The sequence below is a fragment of the Micropterus dolomieu genome, linkage group LG01 (genome assembly GCF_021292245.1).
Source record: "Micropterus dolomieu isolate WLL.071019.BEF.003 ecotype Adirondacks linkage group LG01, ASM2129224v1, whole genome shotgun sequence".
Classification (NCBI taxonomy): domain Eukaryota; kingdom Metazoa; phylum Chordata; class Actinopteri; order Centrarchiformes; family Centrarchidae; genus Micropterus; species Micropterus dolomieu.
In genome coordinates, this window is record NC_060150.1 from 14099252 (window position 1) to 14123256 (window position 24005).

At 38.9% G+C, this 24005-nt stretch overlaps 2 protein-coding genes across 6 annotated transcripts in view; one reads left to right on the forward strand and one right to left on the reverse strand.

Annotated features, from left to right (window-relative positions):
* LOC123976657 (coiled-coil domain-containing protein 122-like) lies at window positions 1-22702 on the reverse strand. 4 transcript variants are annotated; one of them, XM_046058992.1, is made up of 6 exons: window positions 21826-22052; window positions 21324-21439; window positions 20289-20687; window positions 19984-20100; window positions 19359-19432; window positions 1-749 (listed from the first exon to the last, which is right to left on the reverse strand). In XM_046058992.1, the coding sequence occupies exons 1-6, from the start codon at window positions 21851-21853 to the stop codon at window positions 707-709; spliced, it is 777 nt and encodes a 258-aa protein (XP_045914948.1). In that variant the 5' UTR covers window positions 21854-22052; the 3' UTR covers window positions 1-706. The 4 variants fall into 4 exon arrangements, with proteins under 4 accessions (XP_045914948.1, XP_045914957.1, XP_045914937.1 ...); XM_046059001.1 differs by lacking the exons at window positions 1-749; window positions 21324-21439; window positions 21826-22052 and adding exons at window positions 18652-19064; window positions 22312-22396; window positions 22554-22702; XM_046058981.1 differs by lacking the exon at window positions 1-749 and adding an exon at window positions 18652-19064 and having other exon boundaries at window positions 21826-22047.
* Window positions 21941-24005, forward strand: part of mtrf1 (mitochondrial translational release factor 1) — a 6820-nt gene continuing 4755 nt past the window's right edge. Inside the window, exons 1-4 of one of the 2 annotated variants that reach the window (XM_046058938.1) lie at window positions 21941-22042; window positions 22923-23260; window positions 23558-23655; window positions 23742-23823. In XM_046058938.1, the coding sequence (XP_045914894.1) occupies window positions 23092-23260; window positions 23558-23655; window positions 23742-23823 (349 nt within the window). In that variant the 5' untranslated portion in view covers window positions 21941-22042; window positions 22923-23091. Of the gene's footprint in view, window positions 22043-22797; window positions 23261-23557; window positions 23656-23741; window positions 23824-24005 lie in introns of those variants that run through there. The other variant, XM_046058931.1, reaches the window with a different exon arrangement.

Below are 24005 nucleotides of genomic sequence, written 5' to 3' on the forward strand. Positions count from 1 at the left end.
TGAAAGGAAATCTAATACTACAAACTACATTTTTATACCCTGGGCTAAGGATGCGATCTCTGTCATTTTATTTACCAAATATTTTGCTATTTTCCAATGCCTAAAAAATAACATTAACCAGTTTTAAAGTAGATAATCTACGTACAGTATAAAATGGTGGTGTAATGATTTATCCTACAGTCATTTTGACTCATCGAGCAAAGATTCACAAATTAAATCTGTTTTGATTAAAACTTACCTGAAATGTAAAAACTGATTCAGGCAGGTATAATTAACACATGCAAAAAGTCATAGACTTTATTATCAAGGCCAGACTTTAACCTCAAGGTGCTTTTGTGTTTGTGTTTTAATAAAAATAATCAAATCTTTTCTTTATCTCGGTGCAGCTTCCGGTTTATATCCCGAGTATGAAAAATGTAACCTGAGAAGGATGAGCTTCAGTTTGGGGCATCCTGGGACAAAATCTAATTTATTGTGGTCTTTGATCTAACGTATATCTATTTAGAGATCCTGTCCAGCTCTGTCCGCCTTCCTCCTCTCCCCCACTGACCTCGGAGTGGCTGGCTCAGTGGATCAGACACGGTGAGGAGACAGAGCCCCCGCTCTCATGTCCAGATGGCACTTTCGCAAATCCTGTTTCATTGACAAAAGGTGTTTTCTTCAAGCACGTCGCCCTGGGTACAGGATGTACTCTGGGGCTGACGGATCACACGCGGATTAACCTTGTCTGTTTGTGCCACTGCTGGTGTCTGGAGGCACAAATATAGAGGGCAGTTATTTACATTAGGTGCTGTGCTGTCCACCACAGATAGTTAGGTTGTTTTTACTGTACCTGCATGTACTGTGTTCAATAAGCAAATACTTTATTATAGTAAACATAGGCATGACCAGTACGCACATAAACTGATGCATAAATCCTCTATGTCTGGCCTACTGTTTCCAGACATACAAAGACCATTCTGCCCCAAAATAAACCACAAAAAAAATCCTCTTTACACCTCCTGAACTGGACCCCCCTCTGTGATGTTGATGTATTCCTTATTGCTGAGAAAGCAGGTGGCCTGCTGTTTAAACCCTGAGCGTCCAGTCTGTCAGGGAGACCCACCCCCACCCCGAGGACACTACATGGGGGATTAGCCTGTCCAGTGTCGGGGCACCAGGGGCACTTCATGTTTGTACACACACAAAAGAAAACCTGTTAACATAATCTCAACGCTGCGAATTCCAAAATGTACGCCTTTCACACTCAGAATTCAGACACTCAAATAAAATAGCATAAAGTAAATTACAGTACACTACACAGCAAATGCTTTCAGGCACTATAAATTGTGTGTTGTGCACACTTGATGCCACTTTTCTGTTGCTATTTTTCATGAATGTAGCTATGTAGCTATCCAGCTTTATCTGAATATGACGCCCCCATTCGTAATTGCGCCAACTGAGCTTTGATTGGTCAATACAGAGCCAAAGTCTCTCCCCTTCCCGTGGACCACCATGGGACCTTATTTGGGGGGAAAAACATGTACGGTATTCAATGGCAAGACATAACCAATTGTTTAATCCGGTTTGAATTGTGCCCTGAATTAAACATATGTTTGTCAATTTAAAATGCAATTTTGCAAGTCAAGAAAGTTGTTGTAAAACTGTGAAAATACATAATAACAAAGACCACAAACCAAAAGTTGCATATGTGATGTCGTAACCTTTTCTCTCAGTGACTGAAGCTAATGTTTCTGAAGCTAACATCAAAAAACTGACATGTGTAGATGACATTACATTATGTACCAGGAGTCATTGGATTGAACAGGTTAGACATCAGGTGAGACAGATTAGTGCGTGGAACATAGCTAAGTTACCTAGCTAGTACCACGCAAGCAATGAATATGAGCTAATATTACAGCGCTAACGTGTTTGTAAGAGATGTAGTTCACTGAGCGGTTTAACACAAAACTAAATGTTACTTTGCTGTTGAACGACAAACTGCACCTTTCTTGACAGACAAAATTATCTTTTAAATCGACTAACATCGTGTGTAAATCAGGGCACAATTCACACAGGATAAAAAAAAAATTGTTGTTTCTTGCCGAGGTCCCATGGTGGTCCACTGGAAGGAAACTAGCTTAGGCTCTCCATAATTTCCTGAGTCATCTATTTTTCTTTTTCCATACCTTTCTTTGACCTCATGTTGTGATATTTTCCACTAATGACAGGGAAAAATGGGAAAAATTGCCACTATGATTACAAATATAAATGATTACCGTGAAAAGTCTCTCAAAAGCAAACAGCTATACACGAGGCCGTGCTGAGTGTATTATCCTATCTTCCATTTTAACAGGACCAGGCATCATGGGATCAGACATGGAGTCTAAATTCCACTCCTGACGACCCTTTGATACCACACACACGTTTTATTAATCAATTCCACAGTCTGTCCAAGTCATACGCACAAATAGTCCGCCTGTGGAGTCTTGTTTTTTGTACATACACACACCAGCACACATATGCACTCAATCAACTTTCAACTCAAGTCAGCTGCTGCTTGAAGCCTGAGAGGACATCTCACACAAAATACAGACGAAGGGCAAGTCATTTAATGGACCATGTGATGCCAATAAGACAAACCCTCGAAGTGTGTGTCTGTTGACAATTTCCAGTTCTACTATGCTGGTCACGGTTAATTGGATGAAGAGGCGACACGTGGGTCATGTATGAGCTTGCCTGCTGAGTCCTATGTCACAGGTTTATTTGGAAAACAGAAACACTCGCAACATACAAAGTGATGTGAGTTATTATTTGGTATACCTATTTTTCTTCAAGCCACTAGAGATTTCCTACATTTCTTTTTGAAAATACCCAGAAAGTTGACATGAAGTCACTGCACCGGGAGATTTTATGGGATCAGTACAGTTTTTATCCTTAATTTCCATTTTTTTCTCTTAAATCTATGTGCTTGTTTTAGAATATACTAAAACAAGCATGGTTGGCATGTAAAGTCCAGGGGAATATACTAAAACAAGCATATGTAGGAAAACACTTGGCTCATATTGACCCTCCTCTCTCTCTGTTTGTGCCTGTAATATGAATCACTGATTAAATCAAAGGAGGAAAATGTCCATAAAAATAGGATTTGAACAAATTTGAAAGTGTTGATATCACTAATGCAGCATGTTGGGAACTCTACCAAACACACACCCACACAGTCAGTGATATTTCAATGTGTCCCTGTCCTCGTTTGTCCTTCATCCAAAATCACATTTCTCTGAGGCACATACTTCCACTGCCAAGCGAGAGCTCTCTGAAATTTCTAAACAAACCACATACAGAAGCACGGACAGAGACAGAGAGAGAGAGAGAGAGAGACACGTAGCTGGCGCCCTACTGGGGAGTGAAGGAGATTATGGGGAATTAGGGACCTTGCTCATCCTCCACTTTTCCTCCCCTCAGCACCTTCTCTCGCTCCCTGTAAGTTGTCAAAACGGGATACGTTTTGATCCTAAAATCTCTGTCTTCAATCACTTGGTGATCATAGTGACGTGATTGTTTTAACAAGGAGAATTGTCGCTTAGTTTGATTTTAAAAATGGGATTTTAGACATAGCAGATCAAGTGTGTGGTTGAAATGTGAAAAAGCAGTTCCTGGTGTGTGTTTAGTACCTGCTAGACAATTTATAATGAACACAAAACATTGAGCACACATAGGTAAATTATAAAATGTCAGGAGAGAAAGGTTTATTCCTGAATCCACTGCTTATTTCATCTTCTAATTTGGGGAATCTTTGTCGGCATGGGTGTAGTTCATTTTCAAGCTGATTCACGCTAAAATGTGTTTGAAAAACAACAAGACTATACCTAAATCATTGTGGAGCGTATTACAAAATGATCAGGAGAAAGGTTAACTTCACAGGCAGCAGCAACTTGGATTCTCCTTAAATGCATTTCACTGTAATCTTTTGTTTGTTTTGGCTGACATACAGTGATTTTTTCATCTGTGTGTGTGTGTGTCCTTTCCGTGCAGCGAGGCAATCATTACCCCATTGTTGAACTGACACAGCAGGAGAGACAACAACAGGCCCAATGTGTCTGTGACTATTTGCCTGTCAAGCTTAGGATTTTTCCACATATGAAGATATATGCATGGGGGCTGTAGAATGAATCAAGGATCAGGGATCAAGGATATCTTTTATTAAGGGTGATACTGGGCATTTAAAGAGTTTTTGCCTTTACAAAAAAACATATAAAGAGAAACATATAAGGAATTGATTCACCAGTGTGTGTATCTGCTTATAGCTTAAGTTGAAAACGTTAGCATGTCCAGGAAAGGCCAAGGAACATTATATAAACTAACTACATAAAAAAGCCCCATTCACAACTAGCATATCGTGTAGTACTCTCCAGTGTCAAAGCTGGTCCTAGATGCTACTGGAGTTTAGTAGCATGTTAGCAGCTCTGTTCTGCTCTTTATTGGGTTTGGAGATGTTTACGCTTCAGCAAATCCAGCTCCACTTTTTTTTTATCTGAAAATACACTGTTTGGAGATACAAACAAGTATTTAAGCTAGCATACTTGGTAGCTATCAAGTGCATACAAATCCCTTTTTTACAGGATCCTCATTTTAAAAGACTTTAGCTAAAGACCGTAAAGACCCGCTAAAGAGGAGATAGTGTTTTCAGTGTTTAATGTCATATTAATTAGCTAGCTAGCTACAGCTGATAAAATCCACTAGTGACGATTAAATCAATGGCTAGAAATTATACAGAATCTCTAAATCTGCCATGGTTATCGTAAACTGCATATGTGCTGTGCTAGAAAGGAAAGCTTTACAGATGGGGACGGGAGAGATAATTGCTTCACACAGTGGCAGCAGCAGTAATTGATTTCTGTCCTTACATAGACTGACGTCAACTGTTTCATGAAGTCAAGTGGAGACAGTGTGTTCTGCACAGACAATGTGCTGATCAGCAACAATCAGAGGGTGCACGCGGCTTTTACAATGCTAGTGTGAGCATTAAACACGTCCTTCCTCTGCCTCCACACAGACACATCCACTCAGCACTCACTTGAGACCAGAGGAAACAGAAGTCTCGACCTTGTGTGACACAGTAATGTGACCTAAAACAGCAGCAACCTCAATAGCTTGAACGTTCAGCGGGCGTCGGTGGTGCTCCTTGTCAGTGAATGACCTGATTGACAAAGATCTGCGTTGATGAGCTTTTGTTTTTACATTATTAATATTGTGTGTGTGCTTGAAATCCAGACTTCTTCCTTTTGTGCTAATTCACCAGAGTGTTTGAGCAGGTGTGCACCAAATGGCCTGAGGCCTCTCAGTGAAGTAGGAGCACAGATCTGGTAAAAAGCCATGCAAACCTGACCCTAGATCAGCCAAAATACTGGAAATGTTGTGTAAATAAGCAGTTGAAGACATCATCTGGCTGACATCTGCCTGTCTGTCCTGACACAAAGTCACAAATCCTACTTTCTGTTTGCAGGGACAGAAAGAGGGTGTGCTCAGTGTACAGTTCATTTAACAGAGCAGAGTTAAACAAACCCTAACTCTCCTCAAAAGCATATTTGCTCTGAGATCATGTTTCCTCCTATACTTCCTTTCTATCTGTGCAAGTTTTGTCTTTTTGCACAACCAACCACAGCAATTAACCGAGATAGCTGGAGCTATCGGTCAGTCGTCTGATTTAAACTCACTCTCATTTATTTCCAGTGCTGAGACTCTAACTCTGTGTATCCTCCCTGTTCTCAAACCCTCATTCAGCCTATCTCTGGTACATAGTGTTTAACCACACACACGCAAATATAAACACACATAGTCTGAGGTCAGCTTCTTTCACTCAGTGCTTCCTGTTTGCTTCCTATGTCTCAGACAGGAAGAGAAATCAGCAGCCTTCGCTTTCTTCCTCGTGCCACCTTCACTTCCATTTTTCTTTTGAGAACAGTGGGAAGACACGCAATGACTTCTTTTTTGTATGAGTCAACCCTCTTATGTTCCTCTCAAGCTGTACTTTTATTTATTATACTGACCAGAAAATTACATCTTCAGCTTTTTTATTTCCTTCCACATCTACCTCCTTCTATAACACCCACTTTTTCCTTCATTGTTAAACCAATACTCACTCTGTTGAAATTTTGACAAAGAAAGTACTTTACTTTGCATTAGCCAGGTTTCCATACATGAATAATTATGGATTTTATTTATACAAACTCTCAAGCTCAAACTCTGAGCTACAGATCATAATCCGTCAGTCATTCAAATGGACTCTTCTTGTGGACACAGTAAACACAAACCTTCTTGAAGGCTGTTATGACCCTACAAATAATGACATGGAAATCAAAATCACAGAATAAATAATTTGCTGTGATGCTCCAGGGCACCACTTTCACAATCACACCTTTCATGCATGCACTTTTATCTTAAATCAGACTCATGTGAAAAGGAGTTAAATTTGTTTTTCCATAAAGGTCACTTTTAACAATTAAACTAGTATGGGGGGTCAAGTAAAATTTCCATTTTCTCCTCAATCCTTAAAGGTTCATGTAAGAGACAAACACTAACACTCTGAAAAATACTACAATTTAAATAGAATTTCTAGATAGAAATGATTTAAAATACTGTTAGTTGCATATAAGCGGTCAATATAATGTAGGAAATGATTTAATGGCACATGTGAAATATCTGGTGTCTGAGCACTAGCTTGACTGGTGAGATAAGACGAGCGATGTGTCCCTTTAAATTTTTCCCTCTTTAAATCTGTGGCATGTTTCCAGCCCAGCTCCAGGCAGCAGACAGCGACACGTGGAGCAGCATCAGCAGGAAGAAAATGCAGGCAGAGGCAAGAAGAAGAGAGGAGCACAAACACAGCTCAGTGGAGAGTGAGAAACAAACTATCTGAAGATGACTTTGTTCTATTGATACACTACATTACATGTCAAATTATTTTTATGATTGTATGTGACTGAATGTGATCAATTGTAGACTCTTTACTGCAACTGGCATCTTGTATATAACTTACATGTATGCATTTGAAACTGTTCATGCAATAGCCAATGAGAATTGAGACTTTCAGCTGGATACAACTACTGCCAGCTGATGCAAATTCACTATCATCAGCTGATAAACAGCATACAGCCTGTAACACAGATGCAGAAATCAAAGTGACTTAGCATTTTCAAGGTGTGTGGATAAACATGATGTATAGGTGTTGCTTATTAGAGAGACATGGACGTGACATCACACCTGGGCTAGCCTCCACCAGCTTCTGTAACTAATTTAGTATTTTTCTTTCCGAAAATAAAATGTGTTCCTAGGGTCCCGGGGTAAGACAAATCAACATCCACTACAGCATTTTCTGTTAGAAATGGACACCTTTGTGAACATATCTACCAGGAAACTGTAGACATCATAATTTGGTGTATTAATCAGCACTCTATTCTAATTAAATATTTTCAGCTTTTTAAGGCAATTTAAAACCCAGTTAAGGCAGATTTGAGCACAGCAGTCAAACACAGGTGCAGACTGAAACAAGTTTACCAACTCATCCACTGACTCTGACTTGATTAACAAAATCTATTGTCTACATCATTGGTTCTGTCTTTCCTGTTGTTGTTACTGACATGTCTGGACTAGCCACAGCCCCTCGACTCGCCTATGGACTCATTTATGGGAAATGGTGTTTGTTAAAAGCAGCTAAAAATAGAAATATTGAATAAACAAGGATGTTAGATCATTCAGTCTTCACCTACTGAGTGAAACCACACAACTTACTGTTGAGTAAAGTTCTTTTGCAGTGCCAGATTTTTTTACATTATTACAAATGTTAGTGGGATTCTGAATGAGGTTTTCTTATTTCTGGAACAGAAAATAAAAGTTTCAAAGTCAAAATGATTTACATAAAAATAGACTCAAACTATACGTTAATTCTTCATGACTTCATTCATTGGCAATGATCATCTACAATGATTCATGTGTAACAGTTATCTCTCTCTTGTGCTTTTCATTACATCTTTAACTAGGACTGACTTGACTAATGCAGTTTGTATTTTAGATGATATATGGGTATTATTTATTCATGTAGCCGCTGACGCTTTCCATCAAGAATGAAGAAGAAAACCAGAGCACAAGACAAATAATGGAGGGATTGTTTAGTTAAACAATCACTCTTCTGAATCATGACACCTCATAGATTCCTACAAAGATAAAACACATATCCACATATAGTATGCCGCTGACCGGCACGCATCCGCCCAACTCCTACGCACACATGCACAGAAAGACAGATATTTCCATTTTTTGCATTGTTTTTAATATTTGCATCCGTGTGGTCTTGCAGTACACTGTGTCCTGTGTCAGTCCTCCTCTAAAACAGAACATGTAAATATGAGCGTAAGGCGTGGGACCTTTAGAGCCTGCAGTACACAGGATATGTATACACTGTCACTTTTAGTGTTTTAGTATATTATACGGTGTTAGTGTTAGTATTAAAATCCAGTTGGATCTCTCTGTTTGTATAACAAAACACAATGTTTAGGAAAATACTTCAGTTTAAATTGATCTTTTCTTCTGTATCTGTGTTTCCTCAATCATTAGTATCAAATTACAGGACACCATTAGGAAATGATTCACAGACCCGTATAGATATACATAAAATAAATTTTCAGTTAAAAAAATGTGGTTTTATGCAAAAGTTTTAAAATTTTAAATCAGCTCTGGTCAAAGCTGAAATGTGGCACACGATAATATGAAAAGACGACACAGGGAATTTAGATGCTGTTCTGATTGTGTTATTAGCTTTTGAGGTACTAAAAAACTGCATATTCCACTGCATAATACATGTATGATAATTAAATTGCAATGAGAGCAAATGCTCAAAACCTGTCATCATCTAATCATTTTAGATTAATTAGCAATAAATTATACGTAATTATACCTCCAGAACTTTACCACCATAAAATAATATCAGCCCTCAGTTACTTTCCTATCATTAACACATTCTTTAGGCACCGGTGTTCATTTCACTATTGATTTAATGCCACTAAAATGCAGTACAACCTTTGAAAAAACCCAGAGCTTCCAGACTAATCCATATCTCCTCTTTAAAATGTTCTCAAACACTTACTTCTCTACTTCATCCAATACAATACTGAACACAAATACTGTATTTGACAACTCACAACACACACCCGTACACACGCACCATAGCAGAAGCTTTGAGCGACTGAACAAAAGCGGAGGAAGGGGTCAGTGTTTCAGCTGCAGCCACGATACAGCACAGCGTGGGCAGAGTGTGTGAAATACTGTAGATATTAAGTGCTTTAAATGAGTTTTACCCTCTAAATGTTAGGCCGTTTCGTAGCTGTATGTAATTTGTCTTTTTTTACAATATAACGTGTCAAAGCTATCATGACATTAGCTGCTTTCGGGGCTTACTAAGACGCGTTGAATAAGAAGACAATGATGTGACAGTAAAGCTTGTAACGCGACATGTTTTGAAGGATTATTCCCTGAGGGGGGTTCTCGGTGGGTGCCAAGTGACTGACATGAAGCAAAGCCTGATGTTATTCACATTCTGCTGTGAAACACCTCAGCATGTGACATAATGCATAATGACAAAATGCGGGGTCTGCCAAATCCAAAATGAGCTTTTTATGTTTGCTTGAATGGCTTTTCCACTATAGGTTCATGCAAATCAAATGTTTTCTGGGGCCTGCAGCCATCCAGACCACTGATGCTCTCTTCAAAAACACCAGCAGGAATAAGGCAAATATTGGCATCTAAACACCCACACACACCCGGTGTACTGTACTAAGTGGTAAACAAGCAGCCTCTTCACAAGCAGTACTTGAAAAAGGCTGCCGGGCTTGTTTAGATGATGTGTGATCTCAGTGTGGAACACTTTTTAAAGTACCATCAGAGAAGTATGGACATTAAGAGTGACCTTATCTTTGTCGTTATTTTTGTAATTTGAAGAGGCTTGTAAATATCCTGTAGTTAACATACATTTTTAGTGTCTGAAAAGGGTTAGTGGGAATTTAAGTCAGTCCTTTAACATTACGTACTGGTCAGTTTTCACATGTAAATACTGGAGGAGAAAACGTATTGCTCAAAGTACAGCTGAGGTTGATGGAAATGTCACTAGTTTTGCATGTATTTTAACAAGAAGCAAACCGGATTTATGACATGATGATGGCGCTTAGTGAAAAGTCAGAGGATCACCGGAGTTAGGCTACTACAATTCATCCCGAGGGGAACATAAATGTATGTATCAAATTTGTCATTTGTCACCAAAGTCATAATGATTCATCCACTGGGGATCCTAAATAACTGTCAATCCATAGGTGTTAAAACATTTCAGTCCGACCTAACAACCGAAAGACCAACATTGCCACACCACTAGCATGGCTAAAAAACAGCCTTTTACCAATACCTGTTGCTTATTTTCACATTTAATTACTGAGGAATAAAACATCCATTTTTGGAACTTTGTTCCACCATAAAAATATTTCCTCAGCTGAGAGGCTTAAGTTTTAAAATGCTGTGTTATTATAATTACCAGCTTCATGTCAGCATGAACATTCAGATTTTTCTGAATATATTTTGTTTGGTTCTTAACAAAACAGAAGTGCCTGAAAACCAAACAAACATGGATGCCTTACATCAACCAAAGTCAGTTGTTCAAGATAATTAAACCCAACTTTATTATATTGTTGTTAAGTATTTTTAATCCTCACATGGCAAACTCTTCAGCCATACAACTAGAGTCCAAATGATATGGGATTTTGTAGGCCGATACCAATTTTGATATTTGATTTTAAAATTCAACATTCCGATTTATCGGAACATAATAACATAAACAAAGACTAACATTTAGATGTAGTTGTGCAACCTCACCGAAATAACATGCAGTTAAAACATAATTTCTTTAATTGTTATAAATAGTACTTTGAACAAAAGTACAGCTGATCATGTCAGCTGACTGCTGTGTTTTGTGGTGGATTTCATGATTGAAGGATCCATCTTCCGTCTCTCCATTTCTTTTTTGTTGTTCTCAGTTATATAGTAACAGAACAGGGTGGGTAAAGGAGAGGATCTGGTTCATGTTTTTCACAGGCGATGTTCAATGCCCTATGAAAAAATCCCTGCAGAGTGATAAAACTGCAGCTGTGGTTTCTGTGTGCCTGTGTGAGAGACAATTCATATGGAACAGTACATACAGGACAGTGAGCTTCCCATCTGTATATGTGAGAAGCATACTGGGAGGAGATATTGAGTTTCAGTTCCTTCCCACGTTGCTTCCTTCTGAATTTCATTTATAATTTACTGCCCCACAGTTCTGTCTGCAATTAGGATACAGAGAGCAAACAAGCTGAGGCAACCCCCCCCCCTCCACTTGCTAGCACGCAGTTGTTCTTATGCCGTAATGGACGACCTGGGACTCCCTGCTGCTCCCTCTAGCTGCCCTACTTTCAAGCTGCAGAGGTATTAAATCGGCCTCCTCATCTCTTGTGCCGCAGTTTCAATGGAGGCCACAGCTCTTAAAGTCCTGCCTGCATATGTGAAGACACGTAAAGCATGTGGTGTCATCCACTACACTGTTTATTTACCACACTATTTATAAGTTGTGTGCCCAAGGTATGCTGCTATAAAATGGTGAGAGCTACCTGACTTTGCATTTAGGACCAGGAATCAGACACAAAGCTAATATCCCTTCATGTTCTCAAATTTAGGAAATTTTATAAAAGGCATGTTGTTCAACCTGCTGCTGCTGTCGCACCACCGGACTTCAGAGCAGCTTCTTCCCCCTATGAGACTCCTAAATTCATTCTCAGCACCATGTAAAATAGTTTTATTTGTATGGCCTATTATTTATTAACCCATTAGCTGTATATAAATTTTGTATATAAATCATCATGTTGCAAACATTGTGGGCTTTCCTTTTATATTTTAGCCAATAATCATACACATATAGGACATGTGTCATGCATACTTAATGCAGACTCAGGATTCTGTGACTTGCGTGAACATTACACAACACGTTGTACAATCCTCCTGCTGCAGTGTGCTGAACATTCCCAAGCCAATTAACACCTTTACCAGAGAAAATAATGCTAATCATCATCTTAATGTGTTAACTTTCTCATCACACATACATACACTGAGGCAAAGAGTGTGGACAGAAGTGACAAGTGATTTTGCATAATTTGAGGCCTTAAAAATATATGATTTTAAATGCTTTTTCTGGGACAGAAGTGACTAAGTATTCAATTCCTGTAAATGAGTGCAATTCTGAGGTACTTTGCTTAAGCATTTAACAAGACATATTGTACTTTCTATTTCCTTTTCAGTTAGTCACTTTGCAAATGAAGATTTTACAAACCTAAATTGAGGACATCAAATACAATGCATTGTCATAGAGCTGCAACTAACAGTTATTTTCACTATCAATAAATCCATTGATTATTTTATCAATTAAAGGACTATTTGTTTGGTCTATAAAAAGTCTGCAAATAGTCAAACATTTCCATCACAACTTTGCTGAGTTCAAGACACCTTCAAATGTCTTGTTCTGTCCGACTAACTGTCCAAAACCCAAAGATATTTAGTTTACAATCATAGAAGAAGAAAAAACTGAAATATTCACACTTGAGAGGCTGGAACCAGTGAACCATTGCTATTTTGCCTAAATAATAACTTAAAAGATTGACCTATTATCAAAATAGTTGTAGAGGAATCTTGCATCAATAGACTAATTGATTAATCGATTAATCATTTCAGTTCTACATGACACTTATACAGTAATCCAAGAGTATATACAAAGGATACAGATAGCTGTGCATTTTCAAAAGGCTGCTTACATGTTATATACCATACTGTACACATGATGTACACAGATGCGTATATTAGATAGCTAGATGGATAGATAGATATAATACTAGATACTATAGACTATAGACTATAGACTATAGATATAACACCGGCAAGAGCCAATTTTGCTTTCATAGTGAGAACTTTTATTGTACTGCTAGAAGATAATACGTACATTTCACAATTTGTACTTGTAACACATTTTTAACAGATAAGTAAAACATCTGAATTCTTTCTCCATCACCACAATTAGTGCCGGAGGATTTCAGATGGCAAAATGCTGAGCAGCATTTACAAAAATGACTCATTGCTGGGTGGGTGGGTGTGAAGCACTGATGAGCACGCCTCCAGATTTGGCAGGGAGGCCATATTTATCACATACTATAGTATACTGTCTATACATTGTTGTGTGTGCAAGTGGATTCATGAGTCCTTTCAGTCTAAATATATCACTATATGTCAAAATGCCTGTGAGTGTGCAGGCAAGTGGTCATGCTTCTATAAGCAAACAGCATGGCGCCCACATGTATTATATGATGTAAGCTGGTTTTAGGACAAAGGGTTACAGAATGTGTCTTAACATGCATTTTATTTTAAAGTCCGGACATTAAAGTGTGTGTAGAGGTGTGTTTGTTTGCGTTGCTCAGGTACGTAGCAGGGTGGAGCTCCGTTGTATGTGGGTTAAAGGTTTCCTTTATTACATCTATTTCTGGCCTGGGCTGATTCCTGGAGTTGAGCGATACCTTTTAGTCACGCCATGCTCTTCAGTCCTCTCATCCCACATTCCCAAAGCAAAGTCACACTCATCTCTGGGACATTTCATGCCTGTGCAAATCAATAAATTCCTCAGACCAATGCCCAACCACACCCTAAAATAGCTTTGAACACCTTTACCTGGTTTCCGTGTACAGCTGATTCCAAGAAAAGGGCACAGCTCTCTCTGACACCTAGAAATGTTCAATAAACTCCTTCATGACACAGCCAGTTTGCTTGTTTAACACTGAAAGAAGGCAAATAATAAAGGAGAAGATTGTAGTCATCAATGAATCAAATGCTGACAATTATATATATCTGAGCAGATTAAAGCATCATGATTATCAGGCAGGATGTTTAAAGTTGGTTTTAAAGTCAGCCGGTGTTGTTGGTAAAGTGGCGAGCCAGTGATACGCTGTTTAGTCTAACAAGGACCAACGGGAGCAATTAGAAGCCAGCTGAGTCACAGTGGTTTCCCTTGTGTGTTCAACCCTGCCCTCTGTGGGATATCCCCTTCTCACTTTGGTTATATGCACACAAACTGCACATTTCTTTCTGCACCTACACAGAGCAGGGACCTGCCTTGTAAAATAGGATCACTGCCCTGTGAGGCAGGACCTTCTCTGAGTTGTCTGGATAACTTTACAGAGACAGTAATTACTTGTACAAACAAAAGAAGGTAAATAAACTCCAGGTCTAAAGTTGACTGAGTTGTTGCCTAAGGGGGTCCTGTGAAGCTTCTTAGAACCACAGCAAAAACAATTACAGGTAGCATAGAAATACAGGTTTCCCTGGGAATTGAACTTGTTCACCCTCTGAAAGTGAGTTCATCTTTCTGAGATTAAGAACAGACAAATCCTGTCTTCTCTCCCAACTGCTACAACATGGAGAGGAACGTCACTTGGGGCCAATTTCAAGTGTTGTTTCTTGTTCTTAGAAAGCTCTTCCTGTTTAAATTGCTGATGTCATAGAGGAAAACTTTACTAAGTGTGTTTATGCACACAACAGCTCTCACACACACACACACACACACACACACACACACACACACACACACACACACACACAGACAGGTTGATGTGAAGTGGCCGCTCACTCACTGAGATCTCTGGCTTTGCAAACTCACACTGCAGCCAAAACCAACACTCTCACGTCTGTGAGACGTAGCATCTTAGCATTGCATTTGTCTCTGTCCGAAGATTTAAAAAAATCTACATACCAGCATCTCTAAAGCTTATTAACATGTTTTATATCGTTGAAGTTGCCAGGACCCTGCTTCCAGTCAGGCTAAGCTAACCCAATCAGCATCCTGGCTTTAGCTTAATATTTAATGGACACACATGCAAGCAGTTTCAATTTCTTCACCGAAACCTACAAAACTATTTCTTAATGTTGTAACAGGTCCTGTCCTTTTTATATACAGTGGCAATTCTGATTGTTTCAATACTAGAACTACAGTGATATGACACATGACCCTGAATATGGAAACATCAGATAATATTAAACACATATTATGAAAAAATGACCTATATTCTTATGTGACGAGAAGTCTTTGTTCCAAGAAGCAGGTTTAATGAGTTATATACATGACTTAAAATCTTGAAGCATATCATTTCTGGAACCTGAACTCTCACGTTTTCTTGGAAAGCTTTTCCAGATAACTCAGCATAAATAAGCTGCTTCTTGGAACAGTCCCCAGATGTAATTTACTGTGAAAAACAGTCGCCTCGAGCAGACATCCAACTTGTTATTGTAAATGGCAGCTACAGTATAGCAGATACCCATCTGTAGGGAATGTGGTCCGTCCAAAGCAGATGAGAGACAACACTTAAAGAAGATGTAATGTTTTCACACAATGTTTTTAAAACGGTTGTCAGAGAAGCCAGAGGTAACGCCCAGTATGCACAGGTGAGATACAAAATCACTTAAATTGGATTTGTCTATTAGAAATGATCCAGTCCTAACCAATACAGGTGCACATGACAACCGGCAAATTAAATCAGCTGTTTTGTTTTTCACACCTCTACCACTATATTAGCTGCTCTGCCAAACTCTGTAGTAAATACAACTCACCCTACAGTAGTAAGAGTTCAGGAATTTATCACACACAACCCACCATTCGACGCATGTACGTAACGATTTCTTATACACTCCAGTACAGCTGTGTTTGCCTCCACGCAAAATACATGGGCAGAGAGCCAGAGTAGGTGCCAAGCAACCATAAAAGTGCCAGTCAGACTCACTTATTCATGCACGGGATGTGGTACAACTTTAACGGGAGGTACGCGGAGTATGGAATATTAAATTACATGTTGTCACGTTCTGTTCTGCTTCTAAAGCAGGTCTTTGAAGATTTAGCTTGAGTTCATGTCTTCACATTACAAAACTATTCATAGAGATGCAACAAAGGAGATGCTTTCTGCTGTTGTTTGTTTGCAGTGATCATCTGTTATTCACTATTTGGGTGAAAACCATTTTGGATGATAGGAGTAGCCTAAAAAGTAGCCATAAAGGCCTGCCAACCACGTTTTACTGCCCTACTTATTTAACAAATGAATGAAAGCTGGCCAGTTTTCAATTAATAAACTAAAATGTGTTAATGAAGAAGAAGATATACTTTATTAATCCCGCGAGGGAAAACTCTATGTTTTTACTCTATTATTATGTTAGTATTTACACACAGGTCCGAAAGACACACATGCACAAACAGGACCCATAGCAACACATGGAGAGATATCAGAGTGATGGGGGCTGCCACTCAGTGCAGCGCCCCGAGGTGCCCAGGAGGTGAACTGGCACCTCTCCAGCTACCAGTCCAGGTTACGTAACTCTGGTCCAAGCTAGTTCGAACTGGCGAGTTCCCAGCCTAATCCTTACGGAGTGAGCTACTGTCGCCCCAATGGTCGGTCGGGTCACCGTTTTTGTTGTCACTACCGGGTTATCCCTTCACAGCATGAGAATGCTAAAGTACTACGTAGCGATTTAAAAACAACCTGAATAAAGTTGACTGTTTTTAAAGGGAAGAAAATTATAAATCGACATATGTGTATCAGTTTATTCTGTTTGTAAACCTCCAAACTCCCCCTCTTTGTTCTTTTACTTTCAGCAGCCAAGTGTATTTTGAAATGACGGCCGGTGCCAACGTGGAGTAGACAAATGTGTCACAGCCAAATAAATAAAACCAGCATGCCTGAAATGGGAGGGTATGATGAATTTACTTAAAGCATTTCTCACAAAGGAACAAACTGCTCATCAAAGTGGAAACCCCTTGAAATGAAAGTGCAACACAGTGCGCTTGACAATGCATAACTTGCATTACTGTGGCCAAACCAAATAAAGAATTTTAATAGCACCAGCTCTATGATATACTAAAACATTATTTTTGTCTTCATTATGAAAGTAACATTTATTTTTGGGGCTGGAATCAAACCCAGGACTTTCGCCTTTGTATGTGGTGCACACGGCTACCAGGTGATCTAACCGACGCCCATAATGTTTACATTTATGTGACAAAAACAAACTGACAAGAGCGAATCACGTTAAAAAAGACCAATACCTCGTGTATTTTAAAAGGTCAAGCTGTTTGTCTTGTATGATGTGAGCACTCAACAGGGGAAATATAACTTCACTCAAACAGTGACATTGCAGTATGTTTCTATATTTACTTGACTCTCCTTTCTAACGGGAATTTTTGGCCAGTTGCAGCACATTTGCCCATGGCTCTGTGTCTTGTCTCTTTTGTGTAATATTGCGTGTTTTGACAGTTTGAGTGGAGGGGGCCCAGGACATAGCAGAGGGCTGTCAGGCTGAGAACAGGCTAATAAGGTCAGTCAGACAGAGCAGGACACTGCAGTAGAGCAGGGACCCATGGCGGGACCACACTGGCTGGATAGACTCCCCTGTACCGCACCTGGCCCACTATACTACAATGGGTTGAGTGAGAAACGAAAACAGTCCTAACTTTTGGGTAATTCATCACACATTGGCCTTTGCCTCCCACACATTCGAGCAGACACCCTGACTGTAAATTAAAGCTGTATACACTATGGGTTACTACACAGATTGTTCCTCAATCCCTGTATTTTTTCAACAAATATGTCATGGCATACTTGTTTGTAAATGTCAAACAGTAGCATCTATTTGTCTTGAAATTGCTATTTTTTAATTTTGTGATTAACTAACTAACTATGTATAAGCCAGCTGGCTTGCAGATGATAGGTAACAAAAATCTGCACAAAGAGATGAAAAAGTACCTGCATACTTTTATCTTATTCTCAAGTCTACAAGGACAACATTTATCCACAAACACCTGAGGAAGACCATAAGTGGTCCAAACCTTGTCACATTCATGTAGAATGAAAGAAAGATTGTGAATTCGACAGCAGTGTGAGGGTAGTTTATAAAAAAAAATTAACCCATGTAAAGCTTCAAGAAATTAAATATACTCTGGCTTGACTTGGAGTTCATTTCTGCAACATTTGTGTATATGTCCATAGATTTTCCAGGCCTTGGATATGCTTTTCTTAATTGTATATGATTGTTCCAATAATGCAAAGAGACTACAGCCAATTCAGATACAATAAAATGTAGAAAAGCATTTGATATCACAAGTCACAGCGTTTCTCAGAGGTTGACACAATACATTCTGATTCTAATTTGAGTAATTTTTTGGAAAGGCGGTTTTACTGTTTAATTAGTTTTGAGTTATGGCTGAAGTAGCACAGTCACGCCCTTGTTAGCCGGCAGTGGGACTGTCACCTCGCAAGACCATCAAGCAACCAAGTGAAGCGGAAGCTGGAACAGCGTGTACCAAAACAACACCATCACATCGACAGTTAGAGCAGACACTTGGCTTTTGTTCAGCACGGGTCACTGTGGACAGTGACTGGACAAACCGATCCGCTGTCACCCCCGAACATAAAGTCCCATCCCACGCCCAGCTGATGTTGCCCCTGATTTGGTCTCAGGACAGCTGCAGGAAAGTGAAACACTCTTGCATTCTGTTCTTGTATTAAAGGAAATCAAATACTGTGATTTCAATCAAAATATTTTATTTTATATATTTTATATAAAAAATTAAGCAATGGTCATTTAGTTAATATCTGGTATCAAACTGCTGTGTAACGGTCTAAGTGAGGGTTTTGTTATCAAGTGTAACTGATAGTCAGACATTTATTTGACACTAATGCCCCCTGTTGTTTGATTGTAGTAACAGCAACAATTCTTTCTTAAACAAACAGACCCATAATAAAAACATGCCTCCAGTTTATCTGAACACATCTCTGAACTATGAACCTAAATATGACGGCCCCATTAACTATGTTTATCCAAAGTCTGACACTGCAGTCTACTGCCAACTGACCGCTGAGTCCTGTGAAGACTCCAGCTGCCCCTTGAGCTCGGCAAGCTGTCTCTCCATGTGGTAGATATCTTCAGATATTTGCCTAAGTAAAACAAACACAGTTTGGTGCCTTTCGGAAGTTGTTGCACTTGGAACAATTTGCCTCCAAATGGCCTTCTATGTGGTACAGTAAATCTTTTTCTTGTCTCATTCATTTCTATTTAAATGTATGAAAAACAACATTTGTTCCTTCCTGTCTTCCTACCTATACTTTACGTCTGGTTTGTTATCAATATGTTTTGAAATTCCCATCCCTAAATAAGTGTATATAAGCACTTCTTAGTTCTACACATATGGATGGAACTATCGCTGGTGTTGTGTTTGCATTTATTTTTACCGGCGGAAAGCCTGGGCCCTGCTCAGCTGGCAGTGGAGGCGCTTGACGATGGCTTCGTAGCGCCTGTTCTGGATCTGGAAACACACGCTGGGTTTAAATCCTAGTATCTTTATTTGTGGATTTACATTTCAAAACCAGATTAACCGTCTGCCATCTGGTGCAATTATGTAAATTGCTATTATTAACTAAAAGGTATTTCTTCACTAATATGAAAATGTTACTGTACCTTCATCTGTTGTACTAAAGGATTTTTATAAACATATTAATTAAAGCCACATTGCTCCAATAAGTCAACAGAAAATTCATCTGCAACATTTCTAATTCGTTGATGCAAAAATGGCAGCAATTCAGTATTTCCAGGTTCTCTAATATGAACATTTTCTGTTTTTTTGTGCTCTTCGTAAACATACAACATCTTTGGGTTTTGGCTTCTTGGATGGTTGAACACACCAAGACATTTGAAAATGTCACCATGCAGCCATTTGCTGATATTTTATAGACTATATGGGTAGTTAATTAATAGTTTAATACTCTGTAGATGAATCAATAATAAAATAATAATCAGTGAAATCACAGCCCTAGTACAAATACTCAGTTATTTCACAACATATCTTATCTGCCATACCTCAATGTCTTTCTTCATCTGAGTATGAGTCTCAAACTCTTTTTGCAATTGCTCTCTCCTCTCAGCTGTCGTCTTCTCCATCACAGAGATCTCTCCCTTCAGAGCATCAATCTCTCTCTGCAGAAAAAAAAATGCAGACAAACGAAATGGTTATGGGTTCTGCAGATTGGGAGCAAAAAGGTTCATATGGTATCAAAGGAAAGCGAGGCACATGCTGTTAATCAAAAAACAAAACAACGACGATATGGAAAGTTTGACATTGCAATATAATTAAGGATCAAGGATGTCAAATAAATTTTCTCCACCTTTGCCAACTGCACTGTGTTTCCATTTGGATTCACCAAATCTTTCTTAAGCTCCTCTTTCTTCTGTGTCAGCATCTTGACCAGCGCTCTCTTCTCCTCCAGCTCTTTATGGGCCTTCGTCTGGCTTGATGCAAGCAGAACAGCTGCTCTGTGACTCTCCATCTTGTTTCGGTAAGTGTTGAACCTTGCCAGTGATATGCGAGCGTTCTCCTCCTCCTCAATTATACCAATCTGGATTTCTGTCTTTTCCTTGCTGATGGATGCCCAGCGATCACTCAGGACATTTATCTGCCGCTCCAGGTGTTCCATCTTGCCCTCCAGTATTAGGACTTCCCTCACGTTAGATCTCAGCACCTGAGCTACCATCTCGCCTTCCTTCTCCACATCTGAAAGAGTTGCCTGGAAAAGTAGGCATCACAGGTTCCTTTGAACACTTCCTTTGCTAAAGCAGTAATACAATAACTGAGCTATTATCAATCAGTCTACTATGCATGCCAGATGAACACAATCACAATATAACTTCCATACTTCCTTTAACTACATTGTAAATATAAATGACTAGTCCATTACTGCAATGAATTTAAATAAAGCTTCTCATTTGTTAAAAATATGAGTTATAGCTTGAAGCACAACATATTCCTTAAAAAGTTTAATTGAAAATATAAAATATTTATAATTTCGGCACTATTACATTTGACCTTACTCCTGCATTTTTTGTGTGTTTAAAACAATTTGATGGCTGATGTGGCCTTGGTACACACACTCCCCTCTTTTTCTTGCAAATTGCATATTCGTTTCTGGAAAATAAGGTCCTGTGGGCACAGTACCAATGCATCACAATATTGGTTGTTAAATTAAATTCAACAAATATATTTGTGTTAATTGCCATCTATTATTGATTAGGGGCACCACTTCTATTGCTAATAGTTGATATAAACACTACTTTATATAGTACAATGCTTGAAATGCATAATAGAGACAATATAGGGGTTTCTAAGAAGCCTATGGCGAATTAAGCAATGGGTAAACGTGAACCTGCAGGGAGCTGAGAGTCTTCTGTTTCTCTTTCAGACCCTCAGTCTGGGCATAGCCCAGATGACTGACATCCTCCACTGCCTTGGTTAATGAAAACCCAGGCTTTTCCTGTGTTCCTTGAGAGAGTTAATGAAAGTGTATTAAAGTTTCAGTTTAACAACTGTTATTGCAGTTAACAGTCACATTTCCACTTATAATACACAGATCAGCAGCCAAGAAGTTAGGTCTTGCTTAGCAGTATTTCCCAAAGGTCATCTTTTGATTTTGGATGGATTATACACTCCTTGAACACATAACAAAATGTTTGGGCTTTAAACATGCAAGCTAACCCACAAGTTAGCTAACTGGGTTATAGTTACAGATAAACTAGCACAAAAACATTCATAACGAGTTCAAAGCTCAAAACAGGTCTAAAGTGAGCTAACATTAGCTAATAATTAATAAATTGCTCAAACTCAAATTTTTGTCAATAAGAGTATTTGAATAATAAATGTTATCATACCATTTTCACCGGCAACTAAATTTGACATTTTGACATCAGTTTAGCTAGCTAAACATTAGCTAACGTTAATCTTCGAAAAATGGTGACGTCAAGGAGTTTACTTCCTTTATTGTGGCTAAAATAATTTGTTTAAATTTTTGGGTAAGCTTTAAAGTTTCACACTATAGCTAGCATTTGTAGGTAACTGCTGTCAAAATGTCAAACTTTAAAGCAGGTGGTAAGTAAGATGATAGTAACTAGCGAGTTTAACATGCTTATTTAATCTGTTTCTTTCCGGCTGATGAGTTGAGTGATTTGTTCAAATGACTGGATCAGGAGATGCTCATGTAGATGCTGCAGCTGATAATTAGCTCCTTCAAACTCCGCAACATTTTAGTTTTTCATTAGTTTCTTTCTTTGCAGCTTTATTGCTGAAACTCTGTTATTACCATACAGTCTATGATTATTACCTATGATAGAAATGACATCCGGTTTGGGTTAACGGACCTTGACCTTGACCCATAGCCTTGACCATGGTGGGTGATGCCCCAGGAGAGGAAAGAGCCTAGGTGCCATGCTGGTCCAGCTTAGACTTTTCATGTGAATATGAAAACCACATTATCATCACTAGCTTCTTACTCAAATTAAAAAGAAAATGCACTACAGAATTGTTTCCTGGGTGTATAACCGTATATATTGTTTAATTTGATATATTTTACGTTACCATATTCTAAGATACATTTAATTACCTGTGTATAGCATGAAGAGACTACAAACGTTCATTTCGTTGTTACAACGTTGTGTTGTATAGTGATAAACTACCTTGATTACTGACAAAAAATGAATAAATGAAATAGGTATTTAAGCAACTGAAGCTGTGGAATGCGAAAAAATAACGCTAACTGCCGATACAATGGAAAAACTACACTTTCCAGAGTTCACTCCTGAGACTCCTCCTTCCCCAAACTACATCCGGTCTCTCTTAGGCTAGTGCAATGGTCTTTGACACTTGTAAACATGTGAACAACACGTGTGAATATTGTTTTACTTTACTCATTGCTCTCTAAATGTTGTCAAATGCTTGTCAATCGCTGGTTTCGGTTGTGCTCTTTGTGTAGCCGTGTAGTTAACAGCAGCACAGGACGTAGAGGAGGATGGAGGACACCGAGCTATGCTAGCATCTCAAAGGTGCAACGCTGGGGTACAGCAGCACCAAAACGCCTCTGCCACAGTGATTTGGGGGACTTGTACAAGACTGAGTCTGTTCAGAGGTATCTTCAGCAGCTCATGCAGGAGTACAGAGACCTCAGCAAGAAGTTACAGCATGCATACCTCAGCGAGTCAGACAGAAAAGTGCTTATAAAGAAACACACAGAGCTGCTGCCTCTGGCAAATGTGTTTGAGAGTATTGAACAAGCCCTGAAAGACCTCGAGGAAGTCCTCTCACTTCTGCATAGTGAGTATTTGTGTCAGTAACAGTTAGCAATAGGAAGAAAAAAGGAATTATTTGTTAATGGCAAATGAATAAGGATGTTTTACATATATTCAGCTTACACTTTTAATAAAAAACAGTGTTACAATATGAATGCAATCTGTGTTACTAAGTACAGTTAGTGTATATGTTCTGTAAAAATGATTTCCTGATGACTTTTTTTTATTGTGTCTGAACATTAAGCACGTATTACCAGCTGTAAATGAGCTGACTGAATCAAAAGATCTTAGATCACAAATGCCATGTTCTGCTCTCCCTCAGGTTTAGCTGGTGCCAAAGATGAAGATGAACAATTGACCCAGCTGTTGAAAGAGGAGGAAGCATGCATCTCTCGCAAAATTTTGGCCTTAAGAAAAGATGTAAGAACACAAATGCATGATTAAATAGGTGTAGAAATGCGTTGTAGAGCATGGCGTGGTAATGAGAGCATCTCTTTTCTCTCCAGTTGATCAAAGCTCTTGTCCCCTCCGACCCCCTCGACTCCAGTAATATTCTGCTGGAGGTTGTATCAGGACGAACAACAGGAGGTATGAATCTGCTTACTTGAAGATGCTCCCCATTTGCAATTAATTTACTGTTCTGTTTCTTACACTCAAAAATTACCCAGGGGTAAAATCTAGCTGAATGATTGGAAACAGAAAGGCTCCTCTTTGAAATAAGTCATAGTGCTGATGTACCAGTATTTTTACAGGTAGCTTCTGATAAATAA